The 20106-nt window shown below is 31.1% G+C and overlaps 2 protein-coding genes and 1 long non-coding RNA gene across 4 annotated transcripts; 1 reads left to right on the top strand and 2 right to left on the bottom strand.

The window, feature by feature from the left end:
- Positions 1-1465: 1465 nt before the first annotated feature.
- Positions 1466-8653, top strand: LOC101266045 (uncharacterized). 2 transcript variants are annotated; one of them, XM_010325550.4, is made up of 6 exons: positions 1466-1591; positions 1703-1839; positions 2013-2085; positions 5173-5237; positions 7681-7787; positions 8226-8653. In XM_010325550.4, the coding sequence occupies exons 2-6, from the start codon at positions 1705-1707 to the stop codon at positions 8431-8433; spliced, it is 588 nt and encodes a 195-aa protein (XP_010323852.1). In that variant the 5' UTR covers positions 1466-1591; positions 1703-1704; the 3' UTR covers positions 8434-8653. The 2 variants fall into 2 exon arrangements, with proteins under 2 accessions (XP_010323852.1, XP_069143605.1); XM_069287504.1 differs by lacking the exon at positions 1466-1591 and having other exon boundaries at positions 1620-1839.
- On the bottom strand, positions 6133-8308 carry LOC112941844 (uncharacterized). The gene is made up of 2 exons (XR_003247500.2): positions 8169-8308; positions 6133-6599 (listed from the first exon to the last, which is right to left on the bottom strand). It is a non-coding gene; the product is annotated as an uncharacterized lncRNA (long non-coding RNA).
- A 337-nt stretch (positions 8654-8990) lies between the features above and the next one.
- LOC100147721 (laccase) lies at positions 8991-13237 on the bottom strand. The gene is made up of 6 exons (NM_001246887.2): positions 13080-13237; positions 12270-12421; positions 11411-11655; positions 10634-10762; positions 9564-10523; positions 8991-9361 (listed from the first exon to the last, which is right to left on the bottom strand). Exons 1-6 carry the CDS (start codon positions 13179-13181, stop codon positions 9231-9233), a joined length of 1719 nt encoding a protein of 572 aa, NP_001233816.2. The 5' UTR covers positions 13182-13237; the 3' UTR covers positions 8991-9230.
- Positions 13238-20106: the final 6869 nt, after the last annotated feature.

The following is a 20106-nucleotide window of genomic DNA, read 5'->3' as shown; positions in this document are numbered from 1 at the left end:
ACATAATATTCATGAGGTACTGTATTAAAACACAAAGTTAGATACAATTTTTTGGTTAATTAGATGTCAATATACAAAAAATATTACTTAAGTATTGTATATAGTATAATTGCATGTTTAGTAATTGTATATAGTATATTGCATATTTTTGTTATTTTTGTTTTTTGTATATATATACAAAAAAGTAATTGGACTTAGTTATACAGATGATTTTTTTTTTTATATATGATTAGAGTTTGTATATTCTACTAGTTATATACAAATTATTGAAGTTAGTATATATTAAGTTTATATACATATACAAAAATTGATATGTACATGTCTGTTCTAATAGCTGGTAGTAGGGAATTGTATAGGAAAGGCTCATTATTTTTTTATATATACATATGTACACAAAGTAATTGGATTTAGTTGTATAGATGGGAAAATATCATATGCGATTATAATTTATATATTGTAGTAGTTATATACAAATTATTGAAGTTAGTATATATTAACTTTATATATTATTTGAGTATATAAAAAGTCATTTAGAAACTTGTATATAATGTCACGTTTAACTAATATATTCATGTACATATATAAATATACAAAAAAGGTAAGTTCATATATATATATACAGATTTTTTTTTGAATTTGAACGTTTAGCTTTAAAAAAGGGACGTTTTCCTAAAATTGTGGCATTATCTAAATTTATTATTAGCATATTTAATGCTTCAGTTACAAACCACTTTTTAAAATATAATTGTATAAATAAAAAAAAACATTATATACAAAATTAAAGATACCTAAAATAACTAAACTATACCCATATAAAGTAATTAGGTAAACTATTCCCATATAATGTTATTTAATCTAATAAATTTGCCATATATGAAATTTTCCCTATTGTATTTGAGTTTAGACTCTTTTTAATTTTTAATTTTAATATTATATTATATTTTTAATCAATTTTTGTTAATCCACGAACTGACACTACCAATATTTCTCAAGCCCTATAAATAAGTAGATTTTTACAGGCTGCACTAAAAAATTATTTTCTCAAGCCCTGCGAATTTAGCCATATTAACTGATCTAGTTAGAGGTTGTTTGAATTAGCCTGTGACTTACACATAAAAAATGGTAAGGTAGAAATTTTAATTCATATCCATTCCCTATTGTTTGTCATGATTTCTATTATTAGAGTCAAACTATATGAACTTTGACTAACATTTTAAGATGTATTTTTTTATCAAATTGATATGCAAAAAATTACAATTTATAGTAGTTTTCATATGATTTTTGAATATCTAAATTTTTTGTTTAAAATATCGAATTAATATAATTTAATTTAACTTTAATTATTAATCAAATTGACTTTTGAAAAGCGTAAATAAATAAAAATGGACAGAAGAAGTAATTATTAATTTATTTTTATTATTTTTAACTTAAAATCAAATTCTTATTCACTTTGAAAACTAAAAGAATTATTTTAACCTCAACATTTATAGCTTAACAGTTAACCCTATAATAAAGTGACAAATTCTATTCAATTTCAAGTAGACTTTGCCCATTCCGCAAGTTAATCACTCTGAACTGAAATCTGTTTGAGGTATATTAGCTTAATTTTCTCTTGCCAAAGTTAATTTACGAAGAAACAAAGCCCTATTTCTCCTAAATTTTGATAATTCATAGTATTTTTTTTTTGCGAATTTGCTGGCAGCCATGTACATTTACAGAGGTTTGAAGCGGTTTAGAATCTCTGATTCATCAATTGTTAATCGTCTAACAGTGCCTCAGTTGAAAAGAAAAGCTTCTAATTCATGGTCTGCTATTCAGGACACTTTTTATTCAACAAAGGTACTGTCTTTTCTTCTTTTTGAACTTTTTTTTTTTGTGATTCTTTGATGGATATTTGATTGTTTTTATGGGTTTTAGATTAAATTTTTTTATTTTTGTGTGAGAATGAACATATGTAATAGTGAAAATGTAAATTCTTTCTTTTGTTTTGGTGTGATTTTATTGGGGAATAGGATATATTTGAGAGGCATAAGGTGGTGTTCACAATCTCGACGTCAATAGCATCAGTTGCTACAGCATGGTTCGGTATGTTGATGGTTTTGTCCTCACTTTTATTAACTTGCTTGCTAATTCTTGTTGGAGTTTTGGGGTATTCATTTATTACCATTTAATGTTGTTTTTCATTCTTTGGCTTGAGAAGAAGTTTTGATATGCAAGAGAGTAATTATTCTTCATTTAATAAGTAAGAAGAGGCTTGCCTATACACTTTCTAGTGTACACGTTGTGTTTTTTGATTGGAGCTTGTCACTCACTACCTGGATCAATTAGCCTATTCTAGTTTGCATTGTGTCATCCGATTTTAGGGAATTCGTTGGTTAATGAAATTGCTTCACACTTCCCATATGGAGGGAATGAAGATGAACTTGTCCCATAAAAAGTGAAAAAAACTTGAATGGGAGTGATTGGTCATTGAGAAAGATGTGTTTTTGACAAAATTCATTGAACACCATACACAAGTCAAAGCTTTTAGAGAGAATGCAGAAAGAACTTGAAGGAAGTTTCAACAATTTTATTCTATGTGTAACACACACTTCTCCAGTTATATACAAGATGCTGCTACTTGCAATGTACCATATCTAAATTAATGTGGTCCAAAGTATTTAATCAAATGTTATACCAACTGGAACGGACTGATTAATGAAAAGAACTTTAGCTACTTAATCACCTACAATCTCTTGAGTTAATGATGTAAAGACAAAGTCTTCTTTGCTTGAGTGAGCTCCTCTTGCATATAAGCCTTCTTGCCAACACCCTTGTTCAAGTTGGAGCCCTATTAGGAGATCATTATAGGTAGGGAATGGTAGTGACTTAGTAAAATGATCTGCCTATTGAGACAGATAAGTGTAAAACGAATTGACATATGGTCTCAATCAATTCCTCCCTGCTATGACAATCACACTCAATGTGTTTTGTGCTTTTAAAAGAAACTGGATCCAGTAAGGTAAATGGATACTTGATTGTCACAGTCCAAGGGACAAGAGTAATGGATGTGACAATCAGTTCATCTAGCTGTCTAAATACCTAAGACAATTGTACCACCAGTTCTCTAATCGAATTATATATAGCCTCTGCTGAAGATAAAAAAAATGGCAAGCTGCTTCTTAGACTTCCAACAGAGCAATCTGGTACCTAATAAAACCACACAGACAAAAACTGGTCTCCGTGATCACTGTTCAGAAAACTTGAGTTGAAAAGAAGCAAAGAGGCACATAAAAACTGTGCGTAGGATCTTTTTTGATGTTTCGAGGACCTGAGATTGTAGCAGGGAACCCTTGAAGATTGCTTAAATTGATTGAGGTTTAACCAACAAAGGATATATCAGATCTGGTGTGAGGAGGTTTGACTTCTGAATAAGTTTATTCTACTGGTCAGAACCATCTTTGACATCCAGATAATTAGCAGCTGAACCTGCTAACTAACTGAATAATTATATAACAATGATTCATGTGAAATTTTTCTAAATCCTCAAAAATTACCATAACTTGATTTAGATGCATATGGTCGAGGGCGTGTAGAGGGAGGGGACGTGGTTGAGGAATGCTCTGAAATTAAACTAATAGAACTAAAGCAAACTTTTGTTGAGGAGTCAGAAATCTTTAGGTTCCTGCAGCAGCCAAATCCAACTCGTAACAAAAAAGATTTGAATCTTTAATTAGAGCTCCTTCCTCTCCAACACCTTACTTCAAGTTGGAAATGGGAGGACGAACAAGTTTTGGCAGGATTTTGGTTGGTCAATGCAGGAATATCAACTTCTGGTGTAGCTTAAATGACTGGGAAGTGGACACTGTGTCCTTGTTACTGCTCCAGCTTCACAACAACAATCCTGAATTTCCGAACCTGATTTTCTGATTTGGAAAGGTGATGCAAAAGGAAAATTTACAGTAAAAGCATGGTACAACCAACCAAGTGACCTTTCTGCTACCTTTGTCATTGGCCTTGGGAGTGTATTTGGAGGTAAAAGGCACTTTGAGGCTGGAGTATTTCACCTGGTAGTAGACTAGGGAGCATGCTTAACTCATGAAAATCACTAGAAAGAGGGGTCAATCGTCAATAAATGAAGCAGACATTCACTAAAAATGGAAGCCAAAAAGAGGATATCACTCGCCTTTAGTGAAGGCAAAATGAGGATATCAATCACCTCTTCTTCTATTACTCTTTCATCAAGCAAATCTGGGATCTGATACTAGACATTTTGGGAGTTGACTAGATTATGCCAAGGACAACCAAGGAGCTGTTGCGATGCTGGTACACCATACATTAAAGGGATGGAAAAGGCAAAAATAAAGTAAAAGTTGACATGAAGTGAAGAAATGATTACACATTTTTTAATTAAGAAATTATAAAATATAGTAGAATTCATAACTTAAGCATTTTAAACAGTAAATTCTTGCCATTCAATATAGTGCTGCTACCATTATGCTTGCAACTTAAACTTTGATCTGCTCTCCAACGTGCTCATCTGTCAATTAACTCGTAGGATTTCTCCATTCCCGACAAATAAGATGTCTATTACCTCTATAAACACTGTTTGGTTTTTAAAAATCAGTTGACCGCAAGCATATTAGAGTGTCTCCAATATGCAAGAAGTTCTGATCCATTGAATATGACCTATAATTTTAGATATCTTGCCCATCAGTGAGACTGTTATTTTGCATAATTGATCAGCTGACAGTTGAGTGAATGAGATTTTTAAGGTTGTTTGTCAAGGATGTTCATACGACCTATCTTTAAAATATGTAAAAGTCACATCTCCAACTTCATTGTGCCTGGCTTCACATTTCTTTGATGGCTTGATGCTTCTCTTGTATATTCACAGCACAACATTTGATTGACAGCGCCAAGTGTGTTTTTTCGTTAGAGTATCTCCTTTGTCTTCTTATATGATGCGTGGCCTGTCTGTATTTGAACCCTTGGCTACATTGTGAATTGTCTTGTTTGGTGCACAAATGTGGATTTGGCTTATATTGGTTGACTTGGTTCCTTAGAATTATCTGCTAAATACGTGCTAGAAGTGCATATATTGATCTCTTGTTCGTTTTATGTTTATATTAGCTACTCTTCTTTCCCTAGATACTTTGTTTATGCCATATTTAAGCTGTCAAACAATTGCAGGTTATACTTTAAGACATCTTCATGAATCAAGAGTTGATCAACGGCTTGAATCTATAGAGAAAGCTGTAAGTACTCATTGCAGAATAATGTTGTCCCACAAATATTTTACTATTTCTGTTCAAAAGAATAAGGTGTGTACTACACAAGAGAATTTGTTGGAGTGCAATATAGAAGGGGTGTAGGCTTGTTGGTATTAATTCTTCAACAATATGCCCTTACAAAATAGTGTAATTATTTTTTATACAAATAAGTGCAATTAAGTACATGAAGTTTAAAAATAAATTTATTACAACCTAAAATTATTTGTGATCGAGTGTCGCATAAAACCTTTGAGTAGTTCTTTTTTTATCCCCAAGGCAATGAGAAGATGTGGCAAAGTTGTCTTCTTTGGGTAATTTGTAATTAGAGTACACATGGAACTTGACCTTCTCTACATACTATGGATATGGACCGAATTGTTTAAGATTTATTGTTAAGCATGGCATGGAGTATGGAATGTGGAGTTAACTAAGTTTTACATGTTCGCCAGCTTGTGTTACCTTCTTCTTCTTCTTTTTTTGTTGAGAAGGTATCATTTGTGAATTTTCACTGAACCAGTACATGGGTTGCACTGAAAACCATGTTTACTCGTCAAAAATGTAAGAAAAACAAATCTAAATTCTAGCAGGAACCTAGGATATCTATAATGGATTCAGTGTTCTCTAAATACATCTGTTTGCACCAGAAGCAAAAAAGTCTGATACAATTTTGTTTTGATCTTTTGAAGATCATAACTCTTGCTCTCATAATATCTAGCATTTCTTTCTTTTCGAACAGTCTACCATATACAGGCTGGGGCAATCCTCCATCTATCTATATCTGCAGCTCCCACCCACTTCTCCCCAGCTGTACAAAAGATGTGTGATTTTGTTAGGCATAGCCCAAGCAAAACCCATGAGACTAATGAAAAGCCTCCACAACTGATAAAGCAATAATATTTTATGAATGAAGGTCAAAGATACATGCATACAAGGAGTGTACCAAAAAGTAGAAAATTTTACAGAAGGATGCTATGACAAACACTCAATTTTCTATACATTGTATACTCACCTTCCTAGCAGCCTTAGGCAACCCGCCTCCTAGAAAGCCGCAAGTCACTCAATGCTTCTTATAGGAACGCCAATGGTTGGGCATGCAGAAGGATAAAGTGGGGGCTGGCCTGGCCAAAGTAATCTGATGATTACAAATATCAAAGATTTTACTTCAAGACTCTCAATTTTTTTCCGCCGATCACTTCCTTTGTTTCTTGACTCCGTTGTGATCATGTTTGTTGTCACCCCACAACTGGTACTTCTCCATTCACCTGTATCTAGTTTGTTCTCCTACCTCTATTGGCCAAACCACTTGTTCTCCAATATCCACCACCATCCCCTCATGTTTGCTTTCAACTGCTACAAATTGATTGTACTCATGTAAGAAAAAATAAAAAATAAAACCCTGAATGAATTATCATAAATAATTTGCCACATTGCTTTGTTTCCTGGAAAAAGAAGTACAAAATGAATGTGGCATAGGCAGATGTCCACAAATGTGACTCTACTAAAATCTGGTGCATAAGTGGGACGAGGGTAGAGGGGCAGGCCCACACTCCTACTGGTTTGACCTGTGCTCTAACTTTGATATTGGTCAGCTAACCAACTAAGCAAGGGTTTCTTTGTTATCCCAAAATAAAACGTTAGAGTGAGTAGTCGAACATCAATATATAGGTTATTTCCCTGAGTATCCTTGTCAACATGTTGTTCAGCTCCAAAACAACCACTGATTCCTTATTGCATGGTTTTTTTTTTTACCAGAATAGGTTAGTTTCGGAAGTTTCATTTTGCGGTCTCTAAAGGTTGGCTCTCTGTGGCAATGGAGTACCAAGATCTTAATATCTCAAGATCTTAATATCTCATGGAACTAAGCTTTATGAACATGGAAAAAGGAAAAGAAGTGCTAACAAAAGGGTCTTTGGGGATGCTGGGTTGGGTGGCACTTAAAGGGGTTTGTGGGACAGGTTACTGAAGCTTCAGCTGGGAGTAAAATCATTTGGGTACTCTCACACAGTGTAGTCAAAGGCGCGCTTAAGCCCCTGAAGCGAGGCTCAAAATGTGTTGAGTGCTTTGCCTCGCTTTATGTGCACATCAATGTTTTCATAAAGGCTCTAAGGCAAACTTTTCCTTGCCAATGAGTCTCTTCTGATGAAGTGGCACTAAACAGTGATATTTCACTTTATCAGCAAAAAATTCACTTTTTTTGGTCCTATATTTGTTCTCCCTTTGCACCTTTTTCACTAAAGCCCATATTTTATTTGCACTTAAAGCTCCCATGAACCTTCAAGCTTTTTTGCGCTTTTCGCCTTTGATAACACTGCTCTCACATGATCAGTCTTATTCTAGCAGTTTCCATGGACCACATTGGTTTTCTTATGTGCCACAAGCAATACTTCTAAGTTTTATTAGCTCTTAAGATGACCTTTTTATCTGGCAGATGAAGAAAGATTATCAGATTGAAGATCCTGAATTTAAGAAGCTTGTGTCTGGATCCATTAGTATTCCCGCTTGTGCTGCAACTGCTGGAACCACACTAATTCTCGGGTTTGTCATTTTTTCTTCTTAGCAGTTACCTTGTTCTTGTTCTATTTTTTCTTTTTTTCCCCTTCACCCAGCTTGTTAAGATACCCTTTTTCTTGTTCTATTCATTGCCCTATTGTCCTTCTATCATTTTAGTTTTTTCGTTGATAAGAAGTTCTCGTTGCTTCTTATATCAATGGGAAATTTTCAAATTTATTTTTAATGGTCAAAAATAGTCTAAACAAACACAGACTCGTTTTTACATCCCCTCTCACCATTATTGTTTTATTTTGTTATGCAGCTCTTCTTTCTATATAATTTTAGACATTTAGAAACTTTTGTCGAAAAAAAAAGCTAGAAAGGTGTCCTCATCAACTGTCATAGAAAATATCAAGAGCTCAAAACCTGATTTGGTACACATGCGGCATGCCCTTTGATCTGCTTTTTGTGCCTTTGATTCAGGTATGGCTTGGGTTTTCGAGGTGGAAAATGGTACGCAAACAGAAATTTTAGAAGAGAACAGATGAAATTGTTGGGACAAATAAAACCTAAAAGATGGCCACTAAGGTTTTTACGACGACCACTAATAAGGTCTAAATCGCCAGAAAATCTTGTTACTGCATCAGAAACATTACCGAAGGTTGCATCTACTTCCCACAGTGGAGGATAATCCCCTAACTTGCTGACAAAACGAGGTCCAATGGCTAATTTTTTTTTTTGGTTCTGTCGAAATTACTGCTAGTACAGAAAAGCCGTGTAGTTTATCAAATGTTAATAACCATATTATTGTTTATAATACCTTGTCATCGGACTGTGTTTTCTTATTTCTTAATTACCAATCAGGGTTTGAAATCTTAAATGTTAATTGGGATAGTAGTTGGCTCCCAAAAGCTCACATGATGAGGTTTTATCTTTTCTTTCAGGTAACTAACCATTCATATCATTAAGTACCGTGGTATTTTAGTAGTTCAGTTGATTGATACGTGAATATTCATCTACTCGGTGGGTGGTTGATTACCCGCATTGTATTTCTCTTTCCAATCTTAGTAGTTCAGTTGGTTTCTGTACATATTACCCTCATCACACTTCTCTTGTACAAGGAATAACCTATGGAAGTGCCATTTGTGGCTGATTTGGTGATGAAAGTATATATAAAGAACATAAAGACAATCTTATTTTGGTGGTGATGGTATATGTAAAGAGTTAAAAGTAAAATACTACTTACTGTTTAATGGGAATCCCAAAGACGGTCTTATTTATCATAATAAAAGAACACAATGATGAGACATTACACTTAACAGAATCTTAAAGAATGATATAACTAAATACACCCATGTTTGTTTAACAAGTCAAAAGAATGACCAGAAAAACAAATGACTCACTTGTACAATTGAAAAAATTAAAAACAAAACTGAACAAGAATCATATAATCACTCCAAAAAAAAATTAAAGAAGGAACTTAATAATCTAGCATTTAGGTAGATCTGGTGGAGGAGGAGGTAGCGTAGTTGATAATGTTGGCCCATTTTCAACAACAAAAGCTGTTGCTAAACCCCAAGGCAAGTGAACATCCAAATGACAATGCATCAACCATACACCTGTAATTTCCACATTTATAGTTAGAATAAATATATCAACCATGCCAAGTTTGTTTCAAAAAGTATGACTTAGTGGTAAATGAAAAGATTGACTGAGACCTACGTCTCGTCTAATTCCACTTGACATGTGCTGGTAGAACGTACAAGATATGATTATAAAAAGAAATTATATTTCAAATGGACGTGCTATATATTTATTTACCTGGATTGTTAGCTCGGAATCTAATAACAGCCCATCCTCCAACTGGAACGCCAATTGTGTTACGTTCCTGTGGATTGACAAGGTTGAATTTTTTCCTATCGACTGCAGGATTGTAATTGCCAAAGCCTTGTGCCAATACATGGAAATTGAATCCATGCAAGTGAATAGGATGATTTTCTATCCCAATCAAAGCAGTATTTTGGAACACAATTTCAACTGTGGAATTGAACTTAATTTTCTTCACTTTTGTCGATTTTTTCGTCATTATAATAGCAGGATTCATGCTATTATTTGGGTTTGTATAGTCAAACTTCAATGGTGGTTTGTCTGGGAAATCAGTAGTGTAAACTCCACCAACATTGTAGAAAAATGCCTCCAACATTGAAATCTTGTCTGGAAACTGGAAAGATGCATTGTTCATACTAGCAGAAAATCGTTGTCCATTTGGGCCTCCACATGTTGCATTTCTTGATTTTCCACAAGCAGTTAGGCCCAGCCCAATAGTAATAAACATGTGCTCGTCGACTTTTCGAGATGGTGGGTTCCAAAATGGGCTAGTTACAAGCCCAGTTATGTTGGTGAAAAACTTATGGGCTGTTGGTGTGTCATTAAAGGCAGGTAAAATTGGCATTATGGGAGTTGATGCTAGTAATGCTTCTTCATACACTATAATTCCTCTAGTTGTGGTGTTGTCAAATGGCACCCCGGCTGCACTAGCATAGGGGTTAGCCGCCATGTAGTACGACGCCGGTAGCTGATCGGCCGTCAAGAGGACGTCAGTCGTCTGGCCCGGCCCGGTGACAACTACGTCCGTGACGTAGGGATCAGTATAAGCAGCATCAACCGCGACAACTTTCATTTTATGATTGGCGATTTTGAAAAAGAGTTGGTTATTGAGCGCAGCGTTGATGATACGAAGGAGATATGTTTTTCCATGTTTCACCTTCAACTTGTATGTTTCTAATAGAAATGAAAACAAAAATTCAAAAGTTAGCAAGATAATTATCACGGCCCGTCGATCAAGGCTATAAACTCGTTAAATATATCAAGTGTATATGTATAGTTCTTACGATTAACGGAGCAAGGGTAAAGATCGCCCGGCCAGCCGTTAATAGTGTAAGCATCAGAGTTGTTAGGTGCTGAGCCAGTTGCTAGCGCTGCATTCTCCACATCCACAACATTGGCATTCCACCATTCTCCTGCATTAACATGTTCAAAACAATTTCAATATTTTCCTTTTCTTAATTTAGAAAAATAGAACATTATTCTTCATTTTGTAGTTTTATCAATAGGTTACATTTCACTCCATATGTCCCATTCTTGTATTAGTAACCTGATAATCAGAATTTTTATTAAGAAGAGTCAAAATATAAGAAAATAAGTATACGAAGAAACGAAGGTGATTCACCATATTTTCTAGAGAATTGAAGAGGTGTCAAGGCTAGGATGACAAGTTCTTCTCGATCGATTGTGTCAAGGGTGTACAAAATTAAATACACACTTATAATGATTAACATTTAACCTTTCTACACCACATAATTTTTCGATAAAAGATGTGTGTTAAACCACCTAAGGTGACTCTATCATGTATCTTAATGCCAAATGAATTGAATCGCCATATATAAAATCATCAATAACTTATATCGCTTGTTTAAGCTCATATTGGACTCACATACTAGTTTTGTTTTTGTGTTTCTCACACAATTTTTGATATTCATATTGAAGCTCAACTAAATTCAAATTTTCACCGTAATTTTCATGTTAAAGATAAAACACTCTCTAACAAAAGTGATTCAGTAACGTCAAAAAGTAAAATCATAATTGATGAAAGGATTAATTAAAGTTACCTAAGAGGATGGGAACTTCTCTATAAGGTTTAGGAAAAGGATAAGAGTGTCCTTTTTTTGGTCGAATGATGAGTGCACCATGAACCGTGGCTCTAAGCCATGATACATGTGCATGCCACCATAGAGTCCCTTCTTGTCCTGTTATTTTAAACTTGTATGTGTAGCTATGTCCGGGTCGGATCGGGCACTGGGTCGCAAACTCCGGCCCATCAGCCCACCCACTTAATAGCTGGAAAACTCCATGCCTGCATAAAAATTAATTAATAAAACTTGCATTAGTTTTTATTTTACACGTCATTCCATTATTACGTAATATGATATTATCTAATCTGATAATGATAGTTGACACATTTTGATTATCTTATTTTATTTATATTAGGTAATTTATTAAATATTATAATAATAAGTATTTTATCGGTTTCAATTTGTTTGTTCTGCTTTTCTTTTCAGTCTCTTTTTTTTTTTTTAAAAAAAAGAATGTTCTCTTTCTTTTTTTAGCAACTCTTTAGTTTTGATTTTCCATATAAAATGTAGTATGTTGACACGTTATATAATTTCTTTGATTTAAGACTAAAAAAATCAAAAGTTGTAAGTATTTATTTTTAAATTCTGTATCAAGTTAAAATAGAACAATCAAATTAAAAAGGAGATAATATTTAATTGCGAGGCGAGCTAGCTCTAGTGGTTGAGCTCATTCTCCACCATCAACTATAAGTTTGAATGTTCGAGTCTTATTGGAGAGTGAATGAAAATACTATTCTCTGATCGATGGATAAGAAAAAAAGAGTTTGGTGACAAATTCAAAAGTTAAAATCATAAACTTTAAATCTTAGTTGAGCATTTGAAATTAAAAACTTACCAATGAATAGTGAGATTGTAAGGTGAAAGGTTGTAGACATGAACAACAAGGGTGTCCCCTTCATTTACACGTATGGCCGGACCAGGAAGACTTCCATTTACAGCGGTAATTACTTGTCTACGGCACAATCTCGTTATAGTACGGTTTTGCACCTATATATTTTTTAAAAAAAATACATTAGTTAATTAAAGTGTACTTTAGCTTCTACCATTAATTAGATATAAAAGTAATAACTACAAAAATAAGGCAGGAAACCTGTCATATATACCATGATTAAAATACACTAATTATAATGTAGACAATTTTTATTTAGTGCAAGTGTATATAATTAGTTAAATCCTAAATTAAAATAGAAGTAATTCTACCAAATGCAATTTCATAATTTTTTTTCATTTTTCTTAAATAAAAAACTTATTAGATGAGGTGTAACGAAAACATGGTCAATCAGATACATGCATGTTTATATCTATCATATATCATACGGAATAATGAGAATATTATACCCGTTTAGTCATAAGTTTTTATTTTTTTTATGGAATAATTTTGACTTTATTTGAAAATCAGCGTTTTCATCATAAAAAAATTCAATTTTTATAAATTACATGTTTTCCAAAAAAGAAATGATTTTTGAAAGAAACAAATGAAAGTGATATTCCATACTCCTAAATGAGAAAAGACATTGCTATTTTCAGACGGACTAAAAAATAAAGATGAAAAGAAATAGTCTTATGAAAAATCTAAATAATCGTTATATGCATTTCTATATAAAAAAAGGTTTTTAAAAGAAGATATTAGTAATATAGTACGTACATGAAAAGAATGCTCAACAACTTCAGCTGAAACGTATGAAGAACAAGAAGCAAAAATAGCTATTATGGTGCAAGCAAATAACAAGAAAATTTGATGCCTCATTTTCTCTTAAATAAAATAATTCAATGTGTAAAGACTATAGAACTTGAAAGAATATTGAGTGATGAAGAGAAAAATCAGAAATGAATGCCTTTATATAACAACAAGAATAAGTTTGTACACCTATGAAAGTCACAGGCGGCACCTATATTTTTATAATTAAGAGATGTACACACACAAATCACGATTAATATACTCGTCCCTTTCAAATTATTTGTCATACTTTTTAAAAATAATTGTCTTAAATTATTTTTTCATTTCAATTTTTACTTATCCACTATTAGTTTTCTCCTGTCCAGTTTAAAAAATGAGGAGATAATTTATCAGTAATTTTTAATTTACCCTTATTATTTACTATGAGCTCAAAAATTTATTATAGTCAAAAGGTGATATATAAAATTATCATTTTAATTTTATCACTCTTTGAGATGTGTGTCAAATAAATACTGAACAAGTAAAATAGGCGGAGAGAATGTTTGTTGTTTTAGAAGTTAAAGATGAAATTAATATTATTTTACAAACACCTCATGAGTTATTGGTTGATAATGCAAATATACAATGAAGTGGGATTATATTCATAAATTGGGGTAAACTAGTCCAAAAGAATCTTTTTAATTATGGAGTATTTGTCACATTAAGAAAAAGAGAAATACAATAGATAATTTGAGACGAGAAGTACTATTTATTCAGAAGTATATATATTTCCCTTCTTCATATATATTTTTTAAAATCTTTTTGCTAAAATTTGATTTCACATTTTCCTAATCTCACTTTCTATAAGGTCTATCTAATTTTATTTCCTAAACATTTCCACGATTGCGTATAAGACTTTGTTTAAGGCAAAACGAGGCATTTGAAAAATGGGTTCTGAAAATTTGGAAAAAATAATTAAGTAATTAAAAGTTAGTTATAAGATAGCTTGAGTTGGCCATCAAATAAATACTAATTTGAACAAGACTTTCTAGCAGATAGACATAAATTCAATTTCATTTTTTTTTAACGATCTACTTATGTTAAATTTGACTGTTTCCTCCTCTATTTTATTTATTAGAATTTTCTCAATGGTTTAATTCCAACAAGCTTCTTTTTATTTAGAGTTAGGTAGCTTCCTTTACTCGTTAGTAGTTGAGGTTCTATTGACATTTGTATACAAAAAACTTTCTAAAATTTTTTCACTTGTCAAAATTTCAAATCATCGATATCATGGTGATATAATTATACTCTAAATGTTACAGTATTCAATAAAATGAAATCAAAAGGCTAAAATATCAAACTTTTCTCAGTTTATATTTTCTTAATTTGGGCAACTAGCATGGAAAAAACAGAATTATCAAAGTCCAATAAATTGTCAAATTTTAGCTTATTTTACATTGTTGGTTAAAATAAAAAAGTTATCCCCTCCGTTCATCTTTATTTGTATGTCCAATTATCTAAGGATAATTTAATAAAATTAATTCAATCATTTACTTTTTAATTCATGTATTAAATTAATAATGAACAAGTATTATAGACAGAGAGCATACTGTAGAGTAAATAGCAAGCACTATTCAATATGACAATAAGAAGGGATTGATAAGAAATAAAGTACATCATACTATGTGAAAATACATCCTCCATCGTATGAATATTGAAATTTTCTACTATAATCAAGATTAAGGTAATCTAAACTACTATTGAATGGATCTTATTTCACACGCAATACCAATTATTAACCAACTTATAATAATATTGACAAGAGAGCAATTAATAGGATATATATATATATATATATATATATATATAAAATGTTCGGATAGTTTGTTTTTTTTTACCTTATTCTTAACATACTTTTAAAGCCATCAAATCTCAATAAGAAAAGTGTACCTCATAATCAGAGGCGCATCAAAAAAAATTATGTGTATATACATATATATATATATATATATATATATATATATATATATATATATATATATATATATATATTTATCATGAGAAATTGATAGAACTAGAATATAATTAACAGTATACTCGTGAGAGTATGATCGTATTCTTTGTTCTGCTAGTATACAAGGTAGAAGAACCAAGTCCTAAGTTCATTATGTTAGTGATTTAGAAACAATGACAGTACCTTGTAAGAATATATTAATATTAAAGTAAGTTAGAGTCGATTATATTATACCTGCTTCACTTCTCTCTATTTGGACTAAGCTTCATAATATTTAAAAATAGAAAGACTAAAGTTTACGGCAGTACAAACACAATTGTTTTTGACATATGAAGTAAGTACGCTGGATTTATGGTTTTTATATATATTCTTCTAAAAGTTTATTGTTCCATAATAATAATTGAATTTCTATATTTAATTAAGAAATTAGCTAGTTATAATCTTGGTTCGAAGTTCAAAAATGCAATAATTACAGTAAATATATTAGTAAAAGTAGAAAAAATAAGTTTCATCAGTAATATTTCATATTAATTGTATTTAGTGTATTTCCACCTTTCAGCGTGTTTACTTCATCTTCACCTTCAGTCCACATAGCCTCATGCCCTCATCCCCGCCTAATATTTGTCTAGATTATTATTTTAATAAAAGACATTTTTCTTCCTATTAAACACACGCTAAATCCTTAATTTTTTTTTATGTGGTTATTTGAAGGGATATTTCTAGACTTAAGTTAATTAACCCTAGATAATTTAATTCTCAATTTTACCATTCCACGTCACCGTTTTTTAAAAACAGAAAACAATGTGCCACGATATATTTGTGGAAGGAAGTAGTCATATGATGTGCAAACGCAAACTAACTTGTGGACTCCACTGTTTTTTTAATGAAAAATAAACTATATACTACATGGTTGATAGATGGTCAAATCATATGTCCACGGAAATACGCATAAATATATTAGAAAATTTCACTTATTTTATATGAATATGCGATAATTTCATATGAAATCGCGTTGAGAAACTTAACGAAAGAATAAAATGCTCTCTATTAAAGATGATTTCATAATTCTGAAACTTTTAATTAAAAAAAAATATTTATCATTCTATAGTAAGCCTGATCGATTACGAGCATAACATATTAAGCTATTAGCTACAACCATAATTATATGGAATGGGGGGAGTAATATCATTTATTTATTTGAGCAAAAAGTGGTTTCTTCGTTGACATTTCGAATGATGTCACAACCAATAATCTTTTTTAGAAGACTTTAATGTGAATATTGAAATTTGGTGACATTTGGAGAGGATAGAGACCCAAACTTGTAGAGCTAGGGAGTAGGAAGACAGTTGAAGTATCAAAATGTTGCTTCTACTACTCAACAAATCACATTTTTCTTTGAATTGAGATTAAAAAATAGACAGTTAGTAGAGCATGAGGATAATAATAATAAATAAGGAAAAAGATCTCAGAAAATCTCATTCCAAATTTCACTTTTATACTTCTAATAATACTCAACCAAGAAATGACAAATATACATTATTTTTAAAATCTTCATTTTATTTTTCACTAGACATAAATGTCTATGGTTTATTTTTAGGTGATAATATTTAAAAAAGTTTATTTCATTTTCATATTGTATATTCAGTTTAAGCGGTATCACATCAATTGAAACAACCGACAAGATTATATGAATGAGGGTTGAGTTGATCACTTATCCATAAGGTTCCTAATTAAGAAAAAATAACATGTTTTCTACTACATGTTTTTTCTGGTATATATCTACTTGTATTACTTCTTTTTTCTTAGAGAATTTATCCTCCATCAAATTGTGGATAGAAATTACATGGTATATGGTGAAATAATTTAAAGAAGCACACAAATACAAATTTTTCTGACTAAAAAGAGAAAAATAGTGTCCCATCACTTAGGTTAGTATTTTTCTTAATCTTTACAAACTAATCAATATAATGTGTGGATCCACTAAATATTCATTAAGTGGAATAGCAAACTAGGCAAATTCATTAGGGTAAGTAGTTTTTTTCCTTCTTCTTTCCCTCTGAATATGTCAAGGAAAATTAAATGCTTGAGTAAAAGTTGTAGATTAGTAAACATAATTCAACATGAGTAAGTAACTAGTAACTATCATAGATGTAATTAACCCAGTTTTAAAGAGAAACTAGAGGGTTACGTACATTAATTTGATTGCGTCTCAATTTTTACTACTAAATTGCAACTATATATACTCCCTCCATTCAGTTTACGCGTTCATGTTTGACTTGACATATATTTACGAAATAATAAATAAAATGGTAATTTTACTACTTTATCGCGGATTATTACAAGTCATCTCACTTGTTGAAAAAATGAATAATACTTAGTGATAAGGGTAAAATAGGTATAAAAGGGATAAATTATCTCTTAATTTTCTAATCTGAACAAGTAAAGTGGACGGAGAGTATATATAATGGCTTGTTGATAGAAACATTTAAGAGGTAGGTAGCCTAAGGTAGTTCGTTAAATATATTTGGTAGACGCCCTTACCAAAATTGAGAGTCAAATTATTTTTTGGGATGTTGATTATGACTTGTCACTTGCTTGGGATTTAAGTTTCTTTTTTTGTGTTTGTTAGGGTGGAGCTAGGGGACTTAGCAAGACAAAAATAACTAGTGGAGTAATAATTAATTATACTTTCATAAAATTAATAAGATTAATAGTCTTAAGATGATTGGTTTAATTGTCATTATCCCTATGCATGGATGTCTCTTTAGCTAGATTAAGGAGAAGTTGTTAATCTCTCCAAATCACATGTCTCAAATCATTAATTAAGCACTTATTAATAAAGTTTAAAACTTTATCACATGATACTATTTTAAAACTCATTTCTCAAATTTTCTTTCACAATCAACGTGCATATAATTACACTAAAGTTCTCAAATTAGCAAATTCTTACAATTTTAATATTTAGTATTACTAATTCTGATGTTGTCAATCAACTTTCTTGAAGCTCAGACTAATTCAATCTTAGATTTTGATTTATATTGTTTAATTATCTAATTTATCATCCATCTCTTACAAGTTATTAAGAAATAATCTAATCATTTGGTCAAATGTCGTTTAACCACATTTACAAATTTAATTGTATCGTTTTAATGATAAACAAGTATCATTTTTACTTATGTTTATGGTATATAAGAAACTATGGATTGAATTGTGTATGCCTAATTAGATGTAACATGTGATTTATTAATGAGATTTTATTTGATTTTCAGATTGTGATGATACCACTCTGAAGTGTGATTAAACTTTCTTTATGAAACACATTTATAAAACGTTTTCTCTTTGATACACAATTAATTACATTGATAAAAGAAGGACAATAGTGAATGGCAATAACAATACACGGTTTTTCTAAAAAAAAATTACATCCAGTTTTGAAAAAAAATCATATAGACATTGAAATACATGTCTAAAATTGAATTACCCGATTAAATTGAAATGAGAAAGAAATAGAAGAGAAGAAAGAAAGAAGAAAGAAAGTTGGATTGAGGGAGAGTGACAGAGAGTGTGATTGAGGGAGGAGTGAATTTAGGGGTCGTGTGGTAGACTGTATTAAAAAAAATAGTATGTATTATATATGGTATTATTTAGTATTATGTTTGGTACAAAATTGAGTCTATATATAACTATTCATGAATAAGTTATTTCTTTTATATGGTATTATATGATGTATTACTAATACTTTCCATTTGGAGATATTAGTAATACATGAGTTATAATACTATGGGGTAAGTCTACTAAAAAAAAATATCTCTCAAAATATTTTAATTATTTTGTTTATTTTCTTGATTTTATGTTTCCTGGTGTTGCTAGTAAATTTATTTAAATAAGTTTACAAATTATTTAGAGTGTGTGTGTGAATTTTACTATTGTTTACCGTCTTTTCAATTTTAAAAGTTGATAGTTTATCTTTTTTATATTGAAAATTGACCTATTGTTTACCGTCTTTTCAATTTTAAAAGTTTTCAATTTTAAAAGTTGATAGTTTATCTTTTTTAAAATTGAAAATTGACATCTGTAAGTGATAAATTTACTAAGATGACAAATTAACTATAAAAAAAAATCCAAACATGACGACAAAATTATTTTTTTCATAGGCAGTTAGAAGGTCATAAAAAAATATTGTCCGACAATTATTTACCTTAGCCAATTGCATAATAATTCAAGGTTATAATTGGAAAGATGTTTTTTTTATAAAGTTTTAATGCAAATACAAGATGGGGTTGAAATAATGAATCAAACACTTGGTAAAAATAATCTCGACATTACTAATTTCTGCATTATTAATCCATACATTATTAATCCTAGCATTATCCCTGGATTATTAATCTTTGTACCAAACAATCCCTTAGTTTATCTGAAGACAACTTCAGGTAAAGCTGTCAATATGGGCTAGCCCACCTCATCTGGGCTAACCCATATAGTCTTTGATATTTTACGGGTCAGGCCGGGCTAGCCCATTTTTTGTATGGGCCAAAAAACAGCTGGCCCAACCCACAAGTACGTGGGCTACAGGTTTGCCGGGTCATTCCATTTTTTTAAAAAATTATATTATTTTTAAAATTATTAAATTAAATCATAAATTATAATTTTTAAAAATAATATCATAAATATCGACAAAACAATATTACATGATGTTAATGTATTACTTTTTAATCAAATTCACAATTAAAATTATTTTTATAATACTTATTAAGTTTTCTTTCAAGTAAAAATATAAATATCTAAATAAAAATATTAAACGAATTATTTTGAGTTTGGACTCCCTTTAATTTTAAATTATAATATTATATTATAATTTTAATTAATTTTTATTGGCCCATGAGCTGGCCCTATCGATATTTCTCAAACCCCACAAATCAGCAGGCTTATTCAGGCCGGGCTAAAAAGCCTTTTTCCCAAATGTGCTCCAAAAATCGTAGTCCAACTCTATTAAATCTCGGG

This window comes from Solanum lycopersicum, chromosome 7, assembly GCF_036512215.1.
Source record: "Solanum lycopersicum chromosome 7, SLM_r2.1".
Taxonomy (NCBI): domain Eukaryota; kingdom Viridiplantae; phylum Streptophyta; class Magnoliopsida; order Solanales; family Solanaceae; genus Solanum; species Solanum lycopersicum.
The sequence above is the reverse complement of the archived record's forward strand: the minus strand, read 5'-3'. Positions and strand labels throughout refer to the sequence as shown.

What these genes read in the sequence shown, in the direction of transcription:
- LOC101266045 (XM_010325550.4), top strand. Translation starts at nt 1,705, where the DNA reads ATGTACATTTACAGAGGTTTGAAGCGGTTTAGAATCTCTGATTCATCA. An exon ending in ACACTTTTTATTCAACAAAG is followed by an intron (nt 1,840 to 2,012) that starts GTACTGTCTTTT and finishes ATTGGGGAATAG; the next exon opens with GATATATTTGAGAGGCATAA. An exon ending in AGTTGCTACAGCATGGTTCG is followed by an intron (nt 2,086 to 5,172) that starts GTATGTTGATGG and finishes AAACAATTGCAG; the next exon opens with GTTATACTTTAAGACATCTT.
- LOC100147721 (NM_001246887.2), bottom strand. Translation starts at nt 13,181, where the DNA reads ATGAGGCATCAAATTTTCTTGTTATTTGCTTGCACCATAATAGCTATT. An exon ending in TTGTTGAGCATTCTTTTCAT is followed by an intron (nt 12,422 to 13,079) that starts GTACGTACTATA and finishes AAAAATATATAG; the next exon opens with GTGCAAAACCGTACTATAAC. An exon ending in TTACCCTTGCTCCGTTAATC is followed by an intron (nt 10,524 to 10,633) that starts GTAAGAACTATA and finishes CATTTCTATTAG; the next exon opens with AAACATACAAGTTGAAGGTG.